The sequence below is a fragment of the Berghia stephanieae genome, chromosome 4 (genome assembly GCF_034508935.2).
Source record: "Berghia stephanieae isolate SIO BIC M18660-M18661 chromosome 4, UCSD_Bste_1.3, whole genome shotgun sequence".
Lineage (NCBI taxonomy): Eukaryota > Metazoa > Mollusca > Gastropoda > Nudibranchia > Aeolidiidae > Berghia > Berghia stephanieae.
Window position 1 is genome coordinate 30,527,651 of NC_088363.1, and position 21,273 is coordinate 30,548,923.

General features: G+C 34.5%; 2 protein-coding genes across 6 annotated transcripts in view; one reads left to right on the forward strand and one right to left on the reverse strand.

The window, feature by feature from the left end:
* LOC144970400 (geranylgeranyl pyrophosphate synthase-like) overlaps window positions 1-14,687 on the reverse strand; it is a 30,862-nt gene extending 16,175 nt beyond the window's left edge. The window contains exons 1-6 of one of the 5 annotated variants that reach the window (XM_078909989.1): window positions 14,527-14,652; window positions 9,611-9,693; window positions 4,040-4,127; window positions 2,258-2,326; window positions 1,545-1,630; window positions 1,257-1,303 (exon numbers count right to left, since the gene is read on the reverse strand). In XM_078909989.1, coding sequence (XP_078766115.1) covers window positions 1,257-1,303; window positions 1,545-1,630; window positions 2,258-2,326; window positions 4,040-4,108 — 271 coding nt within the window. In that variant the 5' untranslated portion in view covers window positions 4,109-4,127; window positions 9,611-9,693; window positions 14,527-14,652. Of the gene's footprint in view, window positions 1-1,256; window positions 1,304-1,544; window positions 1,631-2,257; window positions 2,327-4,039; window positions 4,128-7,186; window positions 7,273-8,011; window positions 8,036-9,610; window positions 9,694-14,526 lie in introns of those variants that run through there. The other 4 variants (XM_078909986.1, XM_078909987.1, XM_078909985.1 and 1 more) reach the window with 4 other exon arrangements.
* Window positions 14,688-18,670: 3,983 nt separating this feature from the next.
* On the forward strand, window positions 18,671-20,077 carry LOC144971747 (lysosomal acid lipase/cholesteryl ester hydrolase-like). Its single transcript, XM_078912820.1, has one exon. It carries the CDS (start codon window positions 18,671-18,673, stop codon window positions 20,075-20,077), a length of 1,407 nt encoding a protein of 468 aa, XP_078768946.1.
* The last annotated feature ends 1,196 nt before the right edge of the window (window positions 20,078-21,273 follow it).

Consider the following 21,273-nt stretch of genomic DNA (forward strand, 5'->3'; position numbering starts at 1 on the left):
CTAAGAGGAACACACTCAAATGTTTACAAATCATTATATAATATGTAAACAAAACATAATACATTACATAACAGAGAGATGATTTACAAGGGAAAAAAATATCATCTCCCAAAACTAACTATACATATGACTGTTTCCCTGTCAGCAAGGGTATCCGGTCAGGGCCAGACAAAACCAAGTAATCTCATTCCAAGACAAAGACAGAAAGCTAGTTGGAAAACAGATAGAGGGGGATAGAAGACACAGTAAGTACCTCCCTTCCCACTATAGGTGCTAGGCTAGGAAACTCAAAACATTGCCAGCCAGATATATAACGGACCAACACACAAAACTACGAAGCTTAAACGTTTATAGGCTGATTGATAGAATTTAGTGAGAACAAATAAAAATGCTGGCTAAAAACAATAACAAGAAGTGAGTGACGTAATTTTCGTTCTATCTATTGTTTTCTTCGCTGTTACAACATATTATAAAATTATAAGACCATAATTATCCATAATTGCCCCCATTGGATACAGCATTCCCTAATGGCAGTTAACCTCCACTGACCTCAGACAGGTAGCTAACAGGGATTGTTAATGGACCCTTGAGAGTTTCATCCACTGATAAACTTCTTTTGATCTGGTTCCATATTAACTAGCATTGATTCTATGCAGTGTGATAAACATGTATTTTAATTGTTCAGTAACAAAAGTAATCTCATTGGGAGGAAAATATTTTTTTTTTATTGATTAAGAGTACGGGACGATGAGAATCGGGTATCAAGCATCTGTATCAACTGCCAATTATTGCTATATCAAAATCTCTAAACAGGGATTTTACTAAAATATATATCGCTATATTGGGGTTTTTATTACTCATGACATATAGCAAAAAAAAAATCAGGACTATCCAGGGGTTGTCGTTTTTCAGAGGTTGCATTGCATTGATAATCATAATTTTTAATTAAATGTCATCTATTAATTATACTGCCATGCAAAAAAAACAAAAAAAAACTGACATTGAAAAAAACAATTTTAAATGAGTGACAAAAATACACTCATTATCACTTGGCATAAATAGGCAGATACAGTATATTTATGTCTTTTCGATTTTATTTACCAGAAAAAGACATTTAAAACTTCGCAAAGAGATGCAGGGGATCATTCTGATAACAAAAATATATAGCTCTGTTTGACCCAATTTCAACTGTAGAGCACTTTGTAATTGCATGGAAATGTAGTATGGTACAAAATAGTTAATATTATGCTAACTACCTGGGATCCCTCGTCTTAATTTAGAACTATCTTCAATATCATCAATTCTGGAAAAGAATTTGTAAGAAAGAAAATAAATATATATATATATGGCAGCTAAAAATGAATAGGTACGTTATAAGCTCTAAAAACAATAAAATGAATTTGTAAAATTAAGAACTTTGGAGAAGAAAATACTCAAATTATCAACTAACTGTTTTAATCAATGTAAACCAGTTTCAAATACACCTAACATGATCCTATTCCTTTCAAGAAAGGATTAATAAATAATGGTACATTTTCACTTACATTAAACTGGCATTATGCAACATTTGGATGACTTCTGATATGATTTCCATTTTATCCTTCGGAATTTGGAGCCAGTGATTGAAGGCCTATTAAAATATAGTTTAAAAAAAAATAATTCAATCTTGCATAGAATTATGTTGTTTATCATATTCTGGATTAAAAGGTAAAAGGAGGAAATTCAAACCCATGTCCACCCACCATTGATTGGGTATCTCGGCCTTAACTGGAAGTACTTCATGATTGGACAGTATTTTGTACCATGCAGTATCACTTTCCATTTTACAGAACAGAAACTGACATAAAATCCAGCTACGAGGGTACCATGGCATTAAATGACTACATCCAATAAACTTCCTCAACAAAGGAGAGTTCTAAAACAACTTTTTTGACATAGACAACGCTGTCACCAGCAAGATACTCATTTTACACTGAATTATGGTGAGGAAGTGTGAGTAAATAGCATTTCCTTATGACTCAACTTTACATCTCTCACAGCAGGACTTTAACTCATGGCCTAAAGGTCACAAGCTGAGATTCATACCATTAGATCCCAAAGCTACATCACAAAACTGGCTTAAATAAACTGTAAAAATATATTATTTCTATAGAACATGAAAATTTAAATGTTCATTTAAGACTCCTAACATATATGCCTTTAAAATTCAAAACTTAACGGGTGGGGGGGGGGGGGGGGGGGTTTAAGGTTGACTTACAGCTGATAACTTTGTCCTTATTCTCTTCCCTGGAATCTGACAAATGTACAGGTAAGGAGCAAGTACAATCTGAAAGACACATTTTTGAAAATGAATAAATGATTTGAAAATAATTAGTATCATTGAGAAATCATGAGTTATATTAAAGAAAAAACTTAAACATTAAAAATAATTTGTGAAAACTATATTTCAAAAAAAGGCGTCTCAAAATGCTAAATATAATAATATCAATAATAACAAAAATGAATGTAATAAGTGATAGTGATAAACAAAACATAAAAAGTTAGGACATATAAATGACTTATATAGTGCAAAATCCACCATATAAGCACTTTACAAAGGATCCACAACCTATAGCTAGATTTTGGACTCACTACCTGCGGAGGAGTCGTACTGGACATCCCTATTCAGTCCCTGAGAAGTGGGCGCAGCCATTAGCGATGTCAAAAATGACAAGGCAGCAGGGATAGATGGCACATATCCCAATATTGTGACACATCTGGGCCCCATGGCACGGGCCTGGCTGGTAGAGGCAATGTCTGACGTCAGTGCAAAACGAAAGCTCCCACAAGTGTGGAAGTACGCTAAGACAGTTGCCATCCTGAAGCCAGGGAAACTGGCGAAGGAGGCCGACAGTTACAGACCCATTTTGGGCTGCTTGTACAAACTCTTGCAGAGCTGCCAACCCCATCTGATGAGAATGTGTACAATGGGACCTCAAAAAATGGGTACAATCCTGAAATTGACGGAAACTAACCATTGTGAAAGTAAGAGGAAGGTATAATTACATAAAGTCACACCGCACAAGCTCAATTGCAGCAACAATGATGTTCCCAAGACTATAATCCAATCCTTTCCAAACCTCCCAGCATGAAGATCATAATTGGTCAAAAAATATATGAACATCCACTTGGTCACCAAGGTTTCTCAATAGGCTAGTAATAATATGAATTACAACTAAAGAAAACTGAAGTGACTCTGTACACTGAAATGGGTAAAATCTTGGGGTACAAGCGTACAATCGCTGAAAATGCGTACAATTCCGCATTTTTTGCAGTAGGTTGGCAGCTCTGCTCTTGGAGCGAGTTTTAATAAACCGCTGGGGGTCCTAGATGCTGTCCTGCAGGCAGGCTTCAGGGAAGGGAGGTGCACCACAGATCAGGTCATTGCCATTAAACAGCATATTGAGGCTGGGCTCGAGAGGAAACAACAAACTGGTGCTGTATTTATAGACCTATCAGCAGTGTATGATACGGTCTGGTGCAAAGGATTAATGCTCAAACTTACAAAGATCATAAGGTGCAAATAGACAGTGAAGTTGTTCTCTTCAATCTTGGGGGAAAATTCCATGTCTCATTGGGAGATGCTACGAGTAAAGTTAGGAAATTGAAGAATGGGGTCCCTCAGAGATCTGGCGCCAATGCTGTTTAATGTCTACACTTCCTCCCTGAGGCTGGGATACGCAGATGACTGGGCACTCGTTACCCAAAGTAACGTGTGGACCCGTCTCAAGAGTGTATTCAGTAGTAGTGTTAGTAATGTAGTAGTAAGGTCGTAAGAAGAAGAAGAAGAAGAAGAAGAAGAAGAAGAAGAAGAAGAAGAAGAAGAAGAAGAAGAAGAAGAAGAGAAAGAAGAAGAAGAAGAAGAAGAGAAGAAGAAGAAGAAGAAGAAGAAGAAGAAGAAGAAGAAGAAGAAGAAGAAGAAGAAGAGAAGAAGAAGAAGAAGAAGAGAAGAAGAATGATGATGATGATGCTAATGGTGATAATTATAGTAGATGTCTACCTGCTCTGTTTTATCATCCCCAGCAACTTCCGATGCTTTTTTATTTGCTTCTGTATTAGGATTTTCCATTTTATGTTGAACTGTGACACTAGAGATTTAAAAAGAAAATTGATGTTATATTTTACGTGTTATTGTTGTATACTCAAAATAACATAAGATTTTTAGAGAATTGAAGTTGAAGTTGATGGGTGGTACCAAAAAAAAGGAAAATAATAATGAATACAACAGTCCACCTTATTTGCCCAAACTGGCCAAAAGCATACACGAACACAATGCAACTTGTAAATGAGCTTTTGTAATTTTTTTAGAAACAGTAAAAGAGGTTTTCGTTGTTTGTTTTTAAAATTGTGCTAATCTAGAATTTAGGACATTAAGAAAATGCACTGGGGCAATAAGAAAAACTGAATTGTGTGCATAATCACATGAACACTCGGTTGACAGGTCTCTTCAAAAGGGAAAGATTCGTTGGCACAGATATGAAGAAACTAACTGCCACACAGGTCATTAGCAACTTAATTCCTCCTGCCAGATGGCAACATTTTGTTTTGTTTCCTGATGGCACTTGTGAGACAGGTCTTTAAGAATCATAATCACACAATCAGTGGCAATGCCCATACTACATCCACAACTTTTATTATTATACTCTTTGTATCTACATATTCCTGTAGTTAAAATAATAACACTAATACTAAAAATTATAATAAGAATTGATATAAGATAGATAAATATATATAATAATAGTAATAATAATAATATATAATTAATAATAATAATAATAATAATAATAATAATTAATAATAATAATAATAATAATAATAATAATATAATAATAAAATAAAATAATATAATAATAATAATAATAATAATAATAATAATAATAATAATAATAATAACCTATTCTTTAACAAAAAAATAGGGCTGGGGATCAACATTGTTCCATTCAGATAATGTTAAATTTTTATCATCAAATTACTGGCAAATCTAAAAATTATATAAAGCTATTTTTTACAGAATGATATACAAGTAACTTGCAAACCTTTTTTACTTTAACCGTAAATCTTGGGAATAACTATCTCTTGCCTTATTGCCAGATTAATTTGCCCACAACTACAGACTTCATTACCGGACCAATTTTGATGGTTGATGGCTCAAAAGATTTCTCTCAATCTATTTTAATTTCCACAATACAGTAGTATAATAAGTAAAATAGATGGCAACCTGTTAGTAATAGCCTCTATTTCTCCGCAAATATTGCAGGCTCTCCCACGAGTAATAATAATAATAATAATAACAATAATAATAATAATAATAATAATAATAATAATAATAATAATAATAATAATATAATAATAATAATAATAATAATAATAATAATAATAATGATAATGATTTACACTCCATCCCAGAAAGGAAATCTTTGTACATACATATATATCTTGTTAGTTAAAATGAATGGAAACTAGGAATATGTCGTAAATAGCAATTTCAAAGCTATAATTGTGTTATATATGTGAATAATTTTGACACAAGACTAAAATCAACCAATAATTTAATTATAATATACAGTTGTGTTGTATCAAATAGATATCAAACCAGGAAAAAATGAAAGACAGAAATGAAAGAAATTCGTTTATTTCAAATAAGAAAATTATAAGCATCCTCATTGAAGGCTAGAAAATGTGTGTCAGCTTAAATCAGATTTTACGAATCATCACTTCAGAGCAAGAAAAATTCTAATTTTATCAAGTTTAATTCAACTACAGGGGCAAATATCATTTGCAGTGCTTAGGTACGTTTTGGATTAGTCTGACATTGATCTTTTATGTTTTAAAGCTCTAAATAAAAAATGTTCAGACGACGCTGAAAACTACACCCTCATTCCACTACTGAAATCCACGGACAGTTGACAATTAGTACCAAATAAACAATCTGAAACTACTGCAACAAAGCATTTAGCACAGTGAGATCCTCTTTTTGGAATTGCCTGCCCTTTTAATCGGGCTGGCAGGCGGCAAAGATACATTTACACAAAAAAAAGCTCAAAACTTATCTATTTCGAAATATTTTTCATAAATGTCTCATGTAAATCATAGTGAATGGATGCATTTGATCTTTATTTTTTATTGCATCCTTTATTTCAATTATTTATTATCATTATATAAAGCACAGCAATAAAAATGCAATATATCTTAATAATCCATCTCTCATATATCATCATAATTAGACAAACTTGACTCTTGTTCTTAACAGAAGATCAAAGTTCAGCACTGAGCTCTAAAAAAAGCCTTTGTAAATGGTATCAAACTTGCAGTTGTATTCCTTTCAAAGTATTCTCCCGAAAAAAAAAATATATGAAGGAAAGATTACTTTTCAAGACTTGTATCAAAGAGTTCTCAAAATGTATACTTAAATGAATAAAATTTTTGAAGCATTGTATTCACATTGTAGGAAAACATCAAGTCTTTTTATGAGACAATCTAGGCATCGTGTGGCACAGCAAAATGGTCTTTGCTTTGTATCCAATAATATATCAAGTTTGTTTGCACCTCCATGCTGTATGACATTGACAAGTCACCAAAAATGTCTCCACTTTTATGGTAAGAGCTCTTGGCATAAATTCAATAGTTTCTTTTAAAAGATGAGAAGGTAATTAACTGTTTTGGGGCAAATCGGTCAGGTACCCCTAAACATATATATGTGTGTACTTATTTACATATATTTATTGTCTAATTGTAATGGAAATACATTCAAATCAATGCAATATATTCTCTATTAAAACAATGTTGAAACAAATGCCCAAAACCCATACCAAACAGGGTGATAGAACTGTCAAAATATATAATGATATAAAATAATTCCTACCCCATCTACTTTATAGGGGGAATATGCTTGTGCCTTGGAAAACAGCCTTGAAATTAAATTAATTCAAAATAAATACATCTTATAAAACTGATTCAATATTGATTCAAACTTAAATTAATTCCGTAGATTTTAGATTCCATAAACGTATTTGCCATGGAGAAACTAACTTCTATTCCAATTATTATTTTTAATTGGTTTCATAATTAAAAAATAATGATAAAAACAATTTTTAAAAAACAAAACGCATTTTCAGTCTCAAAAACATGTATTACTTTTACAACTTACAAAAAAAATCCAAATCTGTGCGTAGATTTAAGTATATCCTTTTAAACGCCTTGATATTTAGACAGATAGGTAGAGAAGATGACTTGCTAAAATAATGAAGGTAAAAGGTATCATTTCATATTTATCATTCTTGATATAAACTGAATTTTAGTCAATTATTTAAACAAATGAACCTTGTAATCTTACATGTTGTTCAGTATAAATATACATTTCACAAGCAATTCAATAAGAATAGTGAGGTTATGTTCGTACTGTATGGTAAACATACATAATCCTTGCAGATATCAGTATGGATAACAGGTGTTACCAGCTTATACTATACAGGAAATATTGGGATTTCAGTTGACTTGTGAGACTGACAAATTGTAATGTAATCAGACCCATTGTCGTTGCGAAGTGTCAGATGATTGCTATCATTCAACTCAAACGCACATAATTTATTCATATCTATACAGATAGCGATATAAGATTTATGAACAATGCACTGAGAGTGATCAACTTTTACTTTTTATCCAAATATATCCTAACTTACATCAAAAGGCTTACTAGAATAGATATCTAAATCTAAATCTATTTGCCATTCGGAACTTATATCTGCTCCTATGATTCATCACTCAGATTATGAAGTTAGAGGAGTTTGTTAGTTTATTTAATAATATTAATTCATTTTTCATTATGCACTTCCTTGTGATTGCTCATCAAGTAATTTCAGTAAAATTAAAATTAAAATCATTCAAATCAGTCAGTTCTCATCTAAATCCAAAGTTGTGGGTTTTTACGTTTAATGTGTATTCAAAAACCCTCTAAAATTATTTCACAAACTACCTATCTTGAAAAAGCAAATTTATTATTTTATTTTTTTTTAAAACCCAGGCCATCCTATCTAATGACCCTCTTAATTAACAAGAATTTTATTTGTTAGGTTTATTATCAAGCATTCTCAACATTAAACTTATGTTTAGTGATAGTAGCAGTAGAAAGGTTTTGACATGTACTGCTTCTGTATCGTTCGTTATTTTCTTTTTTTTTGGTTAAAGGATGAAATAACAGATTGAAATATTAATGTTGCCTAACGCGTTCATGGAGGGTGAGGGGTTAATTGGGCAGTTAGGGGATATAGTGGGTTGGTGGTTTGTAATTAATTTTGTTACTCTTTTAGATAATTAAATAGCAGATCACGGTTGGATGTGGAGAGGCGATAAATTGTGATGTTCTGATTGGTGGATCGCAAGGATCCTGAACCAATCGGTTAGTCGGTTTAATGATGATTAAGAGCTGTTTGTAATGTTGTTTAGATAAATTTGTCTGGGACTGATAGAGGTTTAATAGGGGGGTGTTGGATTCTGTGGGTTTTGATTGGTGGAAGTTGAAAGTCTGCAGCCTATCAGCTGACCAGAATACTCGAACTTCTATAATATGGGGTTACAAGTGGAAGGGAGGTTAGGTTTAAATTTTAGGTTGGGTGGGGGGGGGGGGGGGGGGGGAGGTTTCTGAAATGTTTCTATTGGTGGGATGTTGAGTACACGGACCAATCATCTTGTGGGCTTATCTATTGTTGTAGTCGGTTGTTGTTCTTGGGCTATTGCTAAATTATGGGGACAGATTGGAACTGGTAATGAAGGTGGTTATGTTTTTTAAAGAGAAACTTTTGATTAATTTGTTAGTAACCTATTCCCTTGCTCCCTAAGGAGTCCAAGGGTGGCAAACCACTTTCCTGCTCTCTAGCCGAGCGTCATTCGCTGCTTTAACTACTGTGCACGTGGTCTTTCCCTATGCAGCATTGGTTATTTTATTACACTATAAACATAGTTAAGGTTTTCATTAAAGTTAGAATCATGGGGGGGGGGGGGGATTGTGACTGTGGGTGTACAAGGTGTACGTTTTAATATTAGACATATTTTTCTTTCCGAGTCGGCCTCGACTGATCTCATCTGTATACATGAGGTCCACGAGCTTCAGGCGGGTTGGGCGGGACCAGACCCCTCCGGCATGCTGCGCGGCACACACATTGCCTTGCGCTGCCTTTGTCATGGACCATTGCGCTGAGTTCGCCGAGGCCGCATCGGAAGCTTTGATTCATTGTTATTTAATTTATTTTAAAAAATTATATCATATTTACACTCATGTGCCACGTCTTTTTCTTGAAAGTTTGTTATTATTATTTTGTTGGGTTAAGTATGAGTGGGGATTTTTGGTTGGGTGGGGGGGGGGGGGGGGAACGGTTGTTATTTTGTATGGTTAGTATTAGTAGTATTATTATCATTAGATGGTTTTAATTGCCACATGATCTTTAAGAGCCGAAATAGGGTCTGTGTTCTCTACTCCAGCTATAGTTAAGCTATAAGGTAAATCAAATTACTAAACGGTGGTACTTTGCATTTTTCCTTGGTGTGATTTTTTGTCCTTTATGTTGGTATTCCTTACCGTCTCCGTCTCCGTTTGTATCAGGGTGATGGGAAGGGGGCTGTCTGTATTATCTATCTATATGTGGGATTGGGTTGGATGCACTGTATGAGAAAGGGGGGGGGGTAGAACAAGGGAAAAGGTAGAATTAGTTTTCTACAGAATGGTTCTGACTACATTATTCCGGAGGCCGAAGAGTTTAGGGAAGGATGATCGATTCATTGGAGTTTAGTGTCGTTTGCAAAGCTGAAAAAAAGGGGGTGGGGGTAAGAAAGGACATGGACGCACCTTGTTTGTTGTAACCAGGTTATTTGGCAATGATTATTATTATTGGAGTTGGTGAAAATGTTATGGATATATCAGTGTGGTAGAAGGGGGTGGGGGTAAGAAAGAACATGGACGCACCTTGTTTGTTGTAACCAGGTTATTTGGCAATGATTATTATTATTGGAGTTGGTGAAAATGTTATGGATATATCAGTGTGGTAGGTCGAAAGGAAATTTTACATCGAATAGGATAGTAAATAAAACAAAAAAAATAAGGGAAAGAAGAAAAGCTAAATACTGGGAATAGATTATGAAGTTAGAGGAGTTTGTTAGTTTATTTAATAATAGTTCATTTTTCATTATGCACTTTCTTGTGATTGCTCATCAAGTAATTTCAGTAAAATCAAAATTAAAATCATTCAAATCAGTCAGTCATGGGCCATTCCATGTCAAGTGGACCAAATTTTGGGAAATTGGGAACCACACCCCTTTTGATTTTCCTCAAACTTGGCTCAATTGAAGATACTTATGAGACATGAAGAAAACCAAATTTTCAGTTCAGAATATGGATATTTGAAATTTTTACAATTTTTTGAAATTTTGTCTCAAAACGAGTCAAAATCAAATTTGCTCGTGGGTCCATTTTTGAGAGGCTATAACTTTTTTATTAATCAAGCTAACTCTCTCAAATTTGGTAATCCTGTACAACTTTTAGCATAGATTACAATTATACGAAGGAAAATGAAAATATTTATCAACTTTTGGAGTTAACTGCCCTTGAATATGGCTCCCCGTGCTGTTCAGCAAAAAAATGAATTTTTTCAATATTTTTTTTCATGACTTTAATGTTTCATTTTTGGGCATTGATGATTTGTATCTCAATAAATAACATATGGTCCAACATAATATAGCAAAAATATGGGTCTAGTACTACAAATTTTCGAACAATAACACATAGTGTACTGCGACGTGCACCAAAATCGCAAATTTTTTGTCAACTTCAAGGCTTAAAACGGTCAAAGATGTCGGCTGGGATTTTTTTCAAAATTTGATATATTGTGCAGATACACTATTTCTATAAGCACATGGAAGCTTTCCTTGTATTTTGAGGTGCTTCATGGTATAAATGAACCTAAGTATATCAATCTAAGTTACAAAGGGGGATAACTCAATAAATTATTTAAACCCCCAAAATTGACTTATATTACATTACACAGATAACAAACAAAGCTTAAAATATTTGGCTTATGACAAACTCTTAAAAGATAATAAATTCAATGCTTTCAGTTTATTTATTTTTGAAAAAAAGTGCGAAATAATGCATCAACAGTTCAATAATTGTAGACTACACACTCATTCAGATATATCAGGGTGGCATGAATGAAAAAAAATGTCCAGCTTCTTTAGATTTATCATTTTGTGTATTGGAATGTTCTCCAGTTAAAAATAGCTTGTGAAAAAAGTGAGAAAGTTAAAAAAGGAGAAGGAATTTTTGCTGAACCCGATTCTAAAAGAGGTCCAAGAATAGCAGATGAGATTAAAGAAAAGGTAATTGAATTTTTATAACATTGATGAATATTCGCGGCTGTGTCCTGGAAAGAAAGACTATGTTTCAGTCACAATTGATGGTGAAAAGACTAAAGTGCAAAAGCGTTTGATACTTGTTAATTTGAATGAACTGCATACGGAATCTTTTAAAAAGTACCCTCAATAACTCAGTATAATATTGGTTGATCAAAATTCTGTGAACTTAGGCCTAAATAATATATTACTGTAGGACCAAAAGGAAGGCATTCAGCTTTTGTTATTGGAATGCATCAAAATTCAAAACTAATCATATTAGCTGTTCCTGGGATAAATGTCACTAATCTGAATAATTACGTAAAAAAATAGTGTGTAACATTGAAAATCTAGAATGTATGCTTCATCTTTGTGAAAAATGTCCTGCAACAGACAATCTGAAAGCATTTCTTAATAATCTCTTTTCTCAAAATGATCTTGATCTCTGTGATATGCTTACATTCAAACAGTGGTGCATACTGACAGAGCTGCTTTATTAATACTGGAAGATACTGTTGAAAATATTACTGAAAAAATCTTTAAAACAATTCATGACCTTACACCACATCGTTTTATTGCAAAGTCTCAAGCTGCATGTCTAAACCATGTGAAAGACACCCTGAATGATAATACCGTAGCCATCGTTCTATTAGATTTTGCTGAAAGTTATTCTTTTATCATTCAAGATCTGTCCAGGGACGTCATTAGGACAATACACAATCGACACCTAATACTTTTGTTCTATTACAAGGAGAATGGAAAATTAAATCACATTAGTTTTTGGATCGTTAGACTATATATCACATAACATTGCAACAGTGCACACATTTATAAGACAGATGGTGGGACATTTGAAGTCATCTCTCCTTAAAGTGATTTACTTCAGTGATGGAGCAGCATCACAATATAAAAACTACAAAAATTTTCAATCCTATGTCATCATCATGAAGATTTTGGATTTCATGTGGAATGTCACTTTTGCAACAATCCATGAGGAAATCACCCAGTGATCGCATTAGGGAAACTGTGAAACAGTTAGCACCTTGAACAAGTCTACAAGCTCTATATGACAACCAGATGTTATGCCCAAAACAACTTTATGAATGGTGCTCTAGCAACGTACATGACATAAGATTTATGAGACTTCTGAAGAAGTGAAGGCTAATTCTATAACCCCACTACATGTTTTGAATCAGCACAGAGAATTCTTGGAACACAGAGTCATCATTGTTGTTTTAGACCAATATCTATTTAAAAAACTATCTTTTAGTAGAATTTCTGTGGATCATGGCACGGGCATTTCATTTCTTGATATGAGTATGAGTGAAGATGTCAACCAAATTTCTTTTCGAGTAGGCATGTATGTAGCAGCGATTTATGATCAAGAATGAAAGTGGAATATAGTAACTGTAGTTGACCTCTCTGAGGAAAATTCTGATGTTCTGATCAAATTTATGCATCCTGCAGTCACAAACTCTATATTGGCCACAAAATGAAAGAAATGCTTTCGGATTGTCTGTTGCACATTTTTTACAACGATGAAGCATATATTCTGGATTTTCAATGTTACACACTTTTATTTAATTATTCAAAGTAGTGAATTTATCCATAGAACAGCTATATATGTTTAATTTTGTATTTTGATGTATTTCACAAACACAAACTGAATGCGTTCCTTATGGTCTTACAGTAATGCACCATTGGGTCTAAGGTCAGAGAATTTTGAAAAACCAATATCATATTGAGGGTAGGTACTTTTTAAAAAATTCAGCATGCAGTTCATTCAAATTAACAAGTATCAAAAGCTTTTGCACTAAGTTTTTTTCCCCATCAATTGTGATTGAAACACAGTCATTCTTTCCAGGACACAGCCGCGAATATTCATCGATGTTATAAAAATGCAACTCCCTATCTGCTATTCCTTGACCTCTTTTAGAATCGGGTTCAGCATTAAGTCCTTTCTTCTTTTTTAACTTTCTCACTTTTTTCACAAGCTATTTTTAACTGGAGAACATTCCAACACAAAATGATAAATCTAAAAGAGCTGGATTTTTTTTTTTCATTCATGCCACCCTGATATATCTGAATGAGTGTGTAGTCTACAATTATTGAACTGTTGATGCATTATTTCACACTTTTTTCAAAAATAGATAAACTGAAAGCATTGAATTTATTATCTGTTAAGAGTTTGTCATAAGCCAAATATTTTAAGCTTTGTTTGTTATCTGTGTAATGTAATTTAAGTCGATTTTGGGGGTTTAAATAATTTATTGAGTTATCCCCCTTTGTAACTTAAGATTGATATACTTAGGTTCTTTGCATGTGATTTTTACCATGAAGCACCTCAAAATACAAGGAAAGCTTCCATGTGCTTATACTTATAGAAATAGTGTATCTGCACAATACATCAAATTTTGAAAAAGATCCCAGCCGACATCTTTGACCGTCTTGAGCCTTGAAGTTGACAAATATTTGCGATTTTGGTGCACATCGCAGTACGCTATGCGTTATTGTTCGAAAATTTGTAGTACTAGACCCATATTTTTGCTGTATTATGTTGGGCCATATGTTATTTATTGATATACAAATCATCTATGACCAAAAATGAAACATCAAAGTCATGAAAAAAAATATTGAAAAAATTCATTTTTTTGTCGAACAGCACGGGGAGCCATATTCAAGGGCAGATAACTCCAAAAGTTGATAAATATTTTCATTTTCCTTCGAATAATTGTAATCTATGCTAAAAGTTGTACAGGATTACCAAATTTGAGAGAGTTAGCTTGATTAATAATTAATAAAAAAAAAAGTTATAGTTATAGCCTCTAAAAAATGGACCCACGAGCAAATTTGATTTTGACTCGTTTTGAGACAAAATTTCAAAATATTGTAAAAATTTCAAATATCCATATTCTGAACTGAAAATTTGGTTTTCTTCGTGTCTCATAAGTATCTTCAATTGAGCCAAGTTTGAGGAAAATCAAAAGGGGTGTGGTTCCCACCCTTGCCTTGGTCCACTTGACGTGGAATGGCCCTCATCTAAATCCAAAGTTGTGGGTTTTTAAGTTTAATGTGTATTCAAAAACCCTCTAAAATTATTTCACAAACTACCTATCTTGAAAAAGCAAATTCCAAGGCCTGAACTAGTTGTAATGGTTCGTTTGGACCATTTAGAAAAAGAGTCTGAGTCACAAACCACAAAATAAAAATACAAAGAGTGTGGTTTGTTTTGTTGACAGAACAGTGTATGGTTGATACCCATCTATAGTTTTATTACAGTTTACAGCAGTTGAGAGTCGATTTTTATCTCTTTCGTCAATAAATAAAAATAATTTAATAAATAAATAAATTATTTTAAAAAGGAAAAAGGATATTATATATATAATATATATATATATATATATATATATATATATATATATATATATATATATATATATATATATATATATATACATATATATATAATGTATATGTATATGTTTTAAAGCTTAACACGGTTGGGACGTAAAGCGGAACATAACACCCATCTCCGATGAGTTGAGAAATTGTGCAAAAAATGCCTTTCTTAATCACTGTAATATTGTCGAAGTACTTAATCACCAGCTCCAATCCTCGAACCCAATAATTATTTAGATCATCCTCCTGACCCATTAGCAAGTTAACAATTACGTTCCCATCCTTCAACGATCGAAGAGTAAGAAAACGAAGTTCTGTCTCTCAGAGTCTTACGACAGACCTTGGTTTTCTTTCTCGTCTTTCGTCGATTGTATAGGTTAACTTGCTACTATGCCCATAAAGTTGGAGTTTATTCCGATTTCTGTAGCGTGAAACCGGCATTAGCAATTACTTTCTACCCTTTGGATTGGATTACTTTCCCCCAGATCTAACAGACCCAGCTACCCAATCACTGCTGGGTGGACACGGGAAGGGGTCAGAAAATACAATCTCGACTTCACCTGGATGGATCTCAGTCTCTTTGCTCATGAAGCGAGTGCTCTACCAACTGAGCTATCACCGCCCCCGCCCCCCCCCCCCCAAACTGAGCTATCGGGATCCCCAAATGATTTAGGCGGTGTGGCAATGTTGGCCTAGTGTTATGACATTCGCTTTCGGATCTGTAAAACCTCAGTTGAAGTCCCGTTCTGGACGGGGTAAAATCTGGTCATTAGAAAAGGCTCTTTATTAACGACATTCCTTCACCGAACTCAGGTGTAAAATGATGACATGACTGGTAACAGCGTTGTCTTGTGTCGAAAAAAAAATATAATAGCGTCTTACAGATTGGATGCCTCGTCGTACAAGTTAAATGTTGTTGTTGGTTGCGACCGCTTGTAAACTGTTTTGAGCACATTGAGAGGAAATCGCAGAATCCAAACCCAAACCTCTATGACTGCCGATGTTTTGCTCTATGTTAAGTTCCTTGTTAAAGCTGTTATATTAATATACATTTTAAAATTCAAAAGCGAAGAAAATTGTGATATAAAAAACTGGTTCCTATTTCATTGGAAGTGTAAAACTATTCTTTCGGAGGACTGGATACACACCTTGTATAATTGATTTTCTGGTTTCAGAGTGATGGCATCTTATTTTCTAGTCTAAAAAGTGCTGGTCGTCATTAAAAATCATCCATCATCGCTCTTGCACGTCCCGTAATCCTAAGAATCTGCCAATGCATACTGAACTGCTACCAAAACAGTTATGCCACCCCTGTGTAACCTATTCATCATTAGTACTCCGAAGGACTGGTTACAAACACGCTCCTAAGGATCTAGGAACCAAAAGAGTAGAGGATTTGACGTCACGACTTTTCTTCCCTACTGATTTGAGTGTATTGCTGGATATTTCAACCATTAAAAATTGCAATTAAATATTCTTTTCTTCCATCATGCGGATAATTTAAATTTGCCAAATAAATATACGATATGGCAAATTAAGCTGCAATAGGCTTTGGGGGAAAAGAAATAAGGTTATAACAAAAACGACTAAACTAGTTGAAGAAAAATAAAATAAAAATATAAGCAGAACAAAATAGTCACTAAGAGACAGTTCGGGCTCTAAACTCCTCTTCAGCCAATACAAAACGATTAGACGGTTTCTCGTTTTACTCACTACTCACTCGTTTTATTTGCCTAACCATACAGGAGTAGAACACGAACGTTTTATTTCGGAATTAAAATTCCTTTCAATTTCCTATCAACAACAAAGTGAAACAACACACGGAGTTTCTTTGTTATTGTTTTTAGAACGCCTTTGGATGATCAGTTCTCACTAAATCAATGGTTGAATAGTAATATAAACGTTTTAGATTACAGGTAGTTTTGTTTGCTGGTATGTTTCAATGTTTTTTTGTGTGAGTAAATTACAGAAATGTTTCGCATCTATGGCACACTAAGTATGCACTCAGTTTTACAGCCTTACCCGAGACTATAATGATAATATCAATACCTGAAACTTTGGGCCTCCTTCACAAACTGGAAGGCAGCCTAATCCGACGAGTTGGCATGTACTCGATTGGTTATGATTCAAACATGATTTTCCCCACCCAAAAGCAAGCTACATATACATGGAACGACATTGACGTCACTCAGCTCTTTGTTATTGTTTTTATACAACAATTTTGATGATTAGTTCTCATCTAATTCTATCAATCAGAGTATAAACCCACACACAAAAAAACAAACAAACAAAAAACCTCATCAAGTACATCTGTTAGAGATACGTCAATGAAGCCTATAAATGTGCAGTATATTTGAAAGCAGACGATGTGGATTTGATGATGTGCATAGAATGATGCTGAGGCTATACCAAGGACATCCTTTAGATCGATCCCAATCAAAGAGTCAAGACAGGAATGGGGTGACCGATAGAGGCCCGAAGGAACAGAATCGAAAAGGAAACGAAACAACAGGGTTGGATGTGGGATCAAGTAACAAAGATGGCGTCTGATCACGATAGATCCACGTAGATCGATCGTATGTGCTGCTCACGCTCCACGAGGATAAGTACAGTATGTCTTGCTTGATGCATTCTTCAAATTATACGCACAGAGCGTCTTCCAAAGATAGATTGCGCTCTAGAAATGTTCAGGGTCGTTAATAGCAGGGCTGAGCTGAGACGTTATTAAAGTATCCATTACCGTCCAGTTGTCCTAAACTCAAATCAAAGTTCAGATAAAAAAACGAGAACAAGTAGTTGTTTTGTTTTTTGTTTTTGTTTTTAAGGGTTTTACGGCGCTTGCAACACATTAAGGTCATATCAGAAGGAAGAAAAAAGGAAGAAAATGGGATAGTAAAAAGTTCTAGAATTACAATTAAAGCAACCAAGAAAAGGTAAGACATAGGGGAACTGGGAACTAATAGGGATCAAATGTAGATTCCAAGAGCATACCACCAATGCACTGAGTTTGAGATCACCTATAAGTCTCATCCAGACACAAGCACAAAATCCAACAAAGAGGAAAACATTCAAATGTTTGCATTATACATTAAAAATAACAAATATAATAACACATAACAGAGAGATGATTTACAAGGAAAAAAAAGATCATCTCCCAAAACAATAACTATGCATTTGACTGTTTCCCTCCCAGTCAAGGACTCCGGCCAGGGTCGGGACAAAACCGAGCAATCTCTCCAAGACAAAGACAGAAAGCAAGTTGGAAAACAGATATAAGGGGATAGAAGACACGGTAAGTACCTCCCTGCCCACTGTGGAGGTAGGGAACCCCACCCAGGAACAAGTAGTTCTAATGCAGGGTGACTAGAACTCCGGGAGAGAGAGAGAGAGAGAGAGAGAGAGAGAGAGAGAGAGAGAGAGAGAGAGAGAGAGAGAGAGAGAGAGAGAGAGGGAGGGGGGGGGTAGGTCCAATGAACATTTTCACTAAATTTCTAAATAAAAATCAGTTTACACGAGTACCTCTACTTTCAAAAACTGGTACAATTACAATATTATACTACATTCTATTCGTGGACTTGTGGCCTTCACTGGAGGCCTAAACCTGTCTTTATCAAACCATTTACTGATAACCTTCGACCTCTTTTCAATATCTTCAAATGAAGATAAACATATTATATTAACTTCAGACTGACCACCAAAGTAAATTTTCATTTTCCAATCACAGCAAAAGCGTATCTTAATTAAATGATTCCAATTCTCAGGATCATAAATGCAGTGATTTGTTATGACGGAACATTCCAATTATTATATTTCGAAATAATAAATAAAACATAACGACTTTGCCAAAACGATTGCAATGGGTTGCAAGCGTCTGTTAGGATTATGCTTTATCTTGACCTTTTCTTATCTCAGCAAAGCCTACTCTACCTCAAATGAGGTATGGACACAAAAATATGATAGAGCTTGGGCAAAACAGGATATCTTTATTGATAAAGTGAAGACCTTGCTGAAGTCAAAATCAACTTTAGAAAACAATGAGAATAAATATGTAATCGTCGCACGATCAAGGGAACAGTTTCAACATAATCGTATTGAAGAAATCAGCAAATCGTTGAAGTTTAACCTTGAATCTCGTGGATTTCAATACAAGCGTGATCCGGATGCACATAAAAACATGACGCAGCTCATTCTAAGCCAGGGCTACCCGGTTGAGAGACACGCCGTAAAGACTCAAGATGGATTCCTACTTGATTTGCACCGCATTCCTTATGGAAAGAAAAATCGTACAAGCAAAGAACCGAGACCTGCTATATTTTTGCAGCATGGATTCATTTCTTCAGCTTGTGATTGGGTGATGAATTTTGCAAATGATAGTCTAGGGTTTATTCTGGCAGATAATGGTTATGACGTGTGGATGGGAAACAGCCGAGGAAATATTTATTCTCAGAAACACGTCACTCTTAAACCCGATGATGAACGTTTTTGGGATTGGAGTTTTCATGAAATGGGAATATATGATACGCCTGCTTTCATAGATTTTATTCTCAATAAGACTGGCCAGCCCTCCCTCTACTATGTGGGTCACTCCCAGGGTACCATCGTGGCCTTCATCATGCTTTCACAAAAACCGGAATATCAAAAGAAAATTCGACTGTTTGTTGGACTAGCTCCCATAATGAGCATTCAAAACATGAAATCACCAATGAAATATTTGAGCGTTTTTACTGATCCGATGATCTATGATATCCTTGGACGTCGAGATTATTTACCACATAATGACTTAGTTGAGGCATTGGTCGACACCTACTGTATCACAAACCTAACAGAATGGATATGTAACGACATTATATTTCTCCTTACTGGCCCTGACATTTCAAATCTAAACATATCCAGAGTCGAAGTTTACTTAGACCATACTCCTGCCGGTGCGTCCGTTAAAGACTTGGTTCACTATACTCAGATGTATAGACAGAAACGATTCGCCTTGTATGACTTTGGCTCTCCCGAGGAAAACATGAAGCATTATGGTAATGCTACTCCGCCATTATATGACGTCACTAAAGTAGCAGTTCCATCACTTTTGTTCAGTGGATCCAGAGACTGGATGGCAGACCCAAAAGAGGTGGCCATTTTAAATTCCACACTGCCAAATATTAAAGGCTCGTACAACATCGCTGCTTATAACCATCTTGATTTCGTTTGGGGTTTGGACGCCGCAGTTCTTTATTACAACAAAATTCTAGAGTGGCTGCCAAAGTTTTAATTATAAACTTGTTCCACGGCCTTGTTGGATTGAAAAAAAAAGGGTGGACTACTCAAACTTTATTTCACGAATTTTCTGTATACCATTTTGATCTTTTTGACCTTTGGTGCAAATATCCAACGCACTTCCAATGTTCATGTGCCCCGGAAGTTTGTGTTAATTTTCAGTAGAATTAGATGCTCATTATCTGATGATAGATTTAGACAGTAGATTCATTATTATTAACAATGCATCAATCGATTGCTATTTTATTTGTTGACCGTTGGTGTGTTTTGGATTTGATCGAAATGTATTATTATTAGAAAGAGTTATTTTATACAGAGAAATGTATCTGTCGTCAATCTGAATTTCCTATTCATGTCTTTATTGTTTTTTTGTTGTTGAATGAAGAAGGGTTTGAGCCTGAATCGTTCCTTGTTTAGTATTTTGTTCTTTTTTGAAGCTGTTATATATTCATTTTTGTTTATTTATGTTTTATTTATTTTTGTTTACTTATTTACAGTCCACAGCTTCGTATCACTTTGTTCTGATTAAGCGATTTGCACTGTATTATTATTATTATTATTATTATTATTATTCCACCATTCAAAACAATATCAGACGAAACACACATAGTGATAGAAATTATCTTTAAAACAACAACCTTCGAACGGCTCCTTACTATGGTTCAAGTCATCTCTCTCTCTCTCTCTACAGTCCCCCTTCATTTTTCATTCTTTTCAGTTTTCATATCCACAGCTCTGGTCCGATACCATCTAAAAACCCCAACCAGACATGCATGTAATCTTTGCGAAATGGTTAGGGATACCCATATGCTCACAAACCACACACCTCACACACACACACACACACACACACACACACACACACACACACACACACAAACAAACACAACAGCAATGTTGTACATCATGGAAAGGTGACATACAAGAGAACAATAATCATCTTTCTCAAAAATATGCATCTTTCTGTTTCCTTTTCAGTCAGTGATAGATCTTTGCCAAGGCTGGGGCAAAATAATTCCAGGACAAATACAGAAAGTCACACAAAAGGAAACAACATATTGCATTGAAGAGACAACGAGAGTTGTTGATATCATAATGAAAGCATTTGAAATTAAACTGAAAAGATATTTATCATTATTCATTGCCAACAAACAACGGTTTAAAAAAAAACAACAAAAAACACCAACTAAA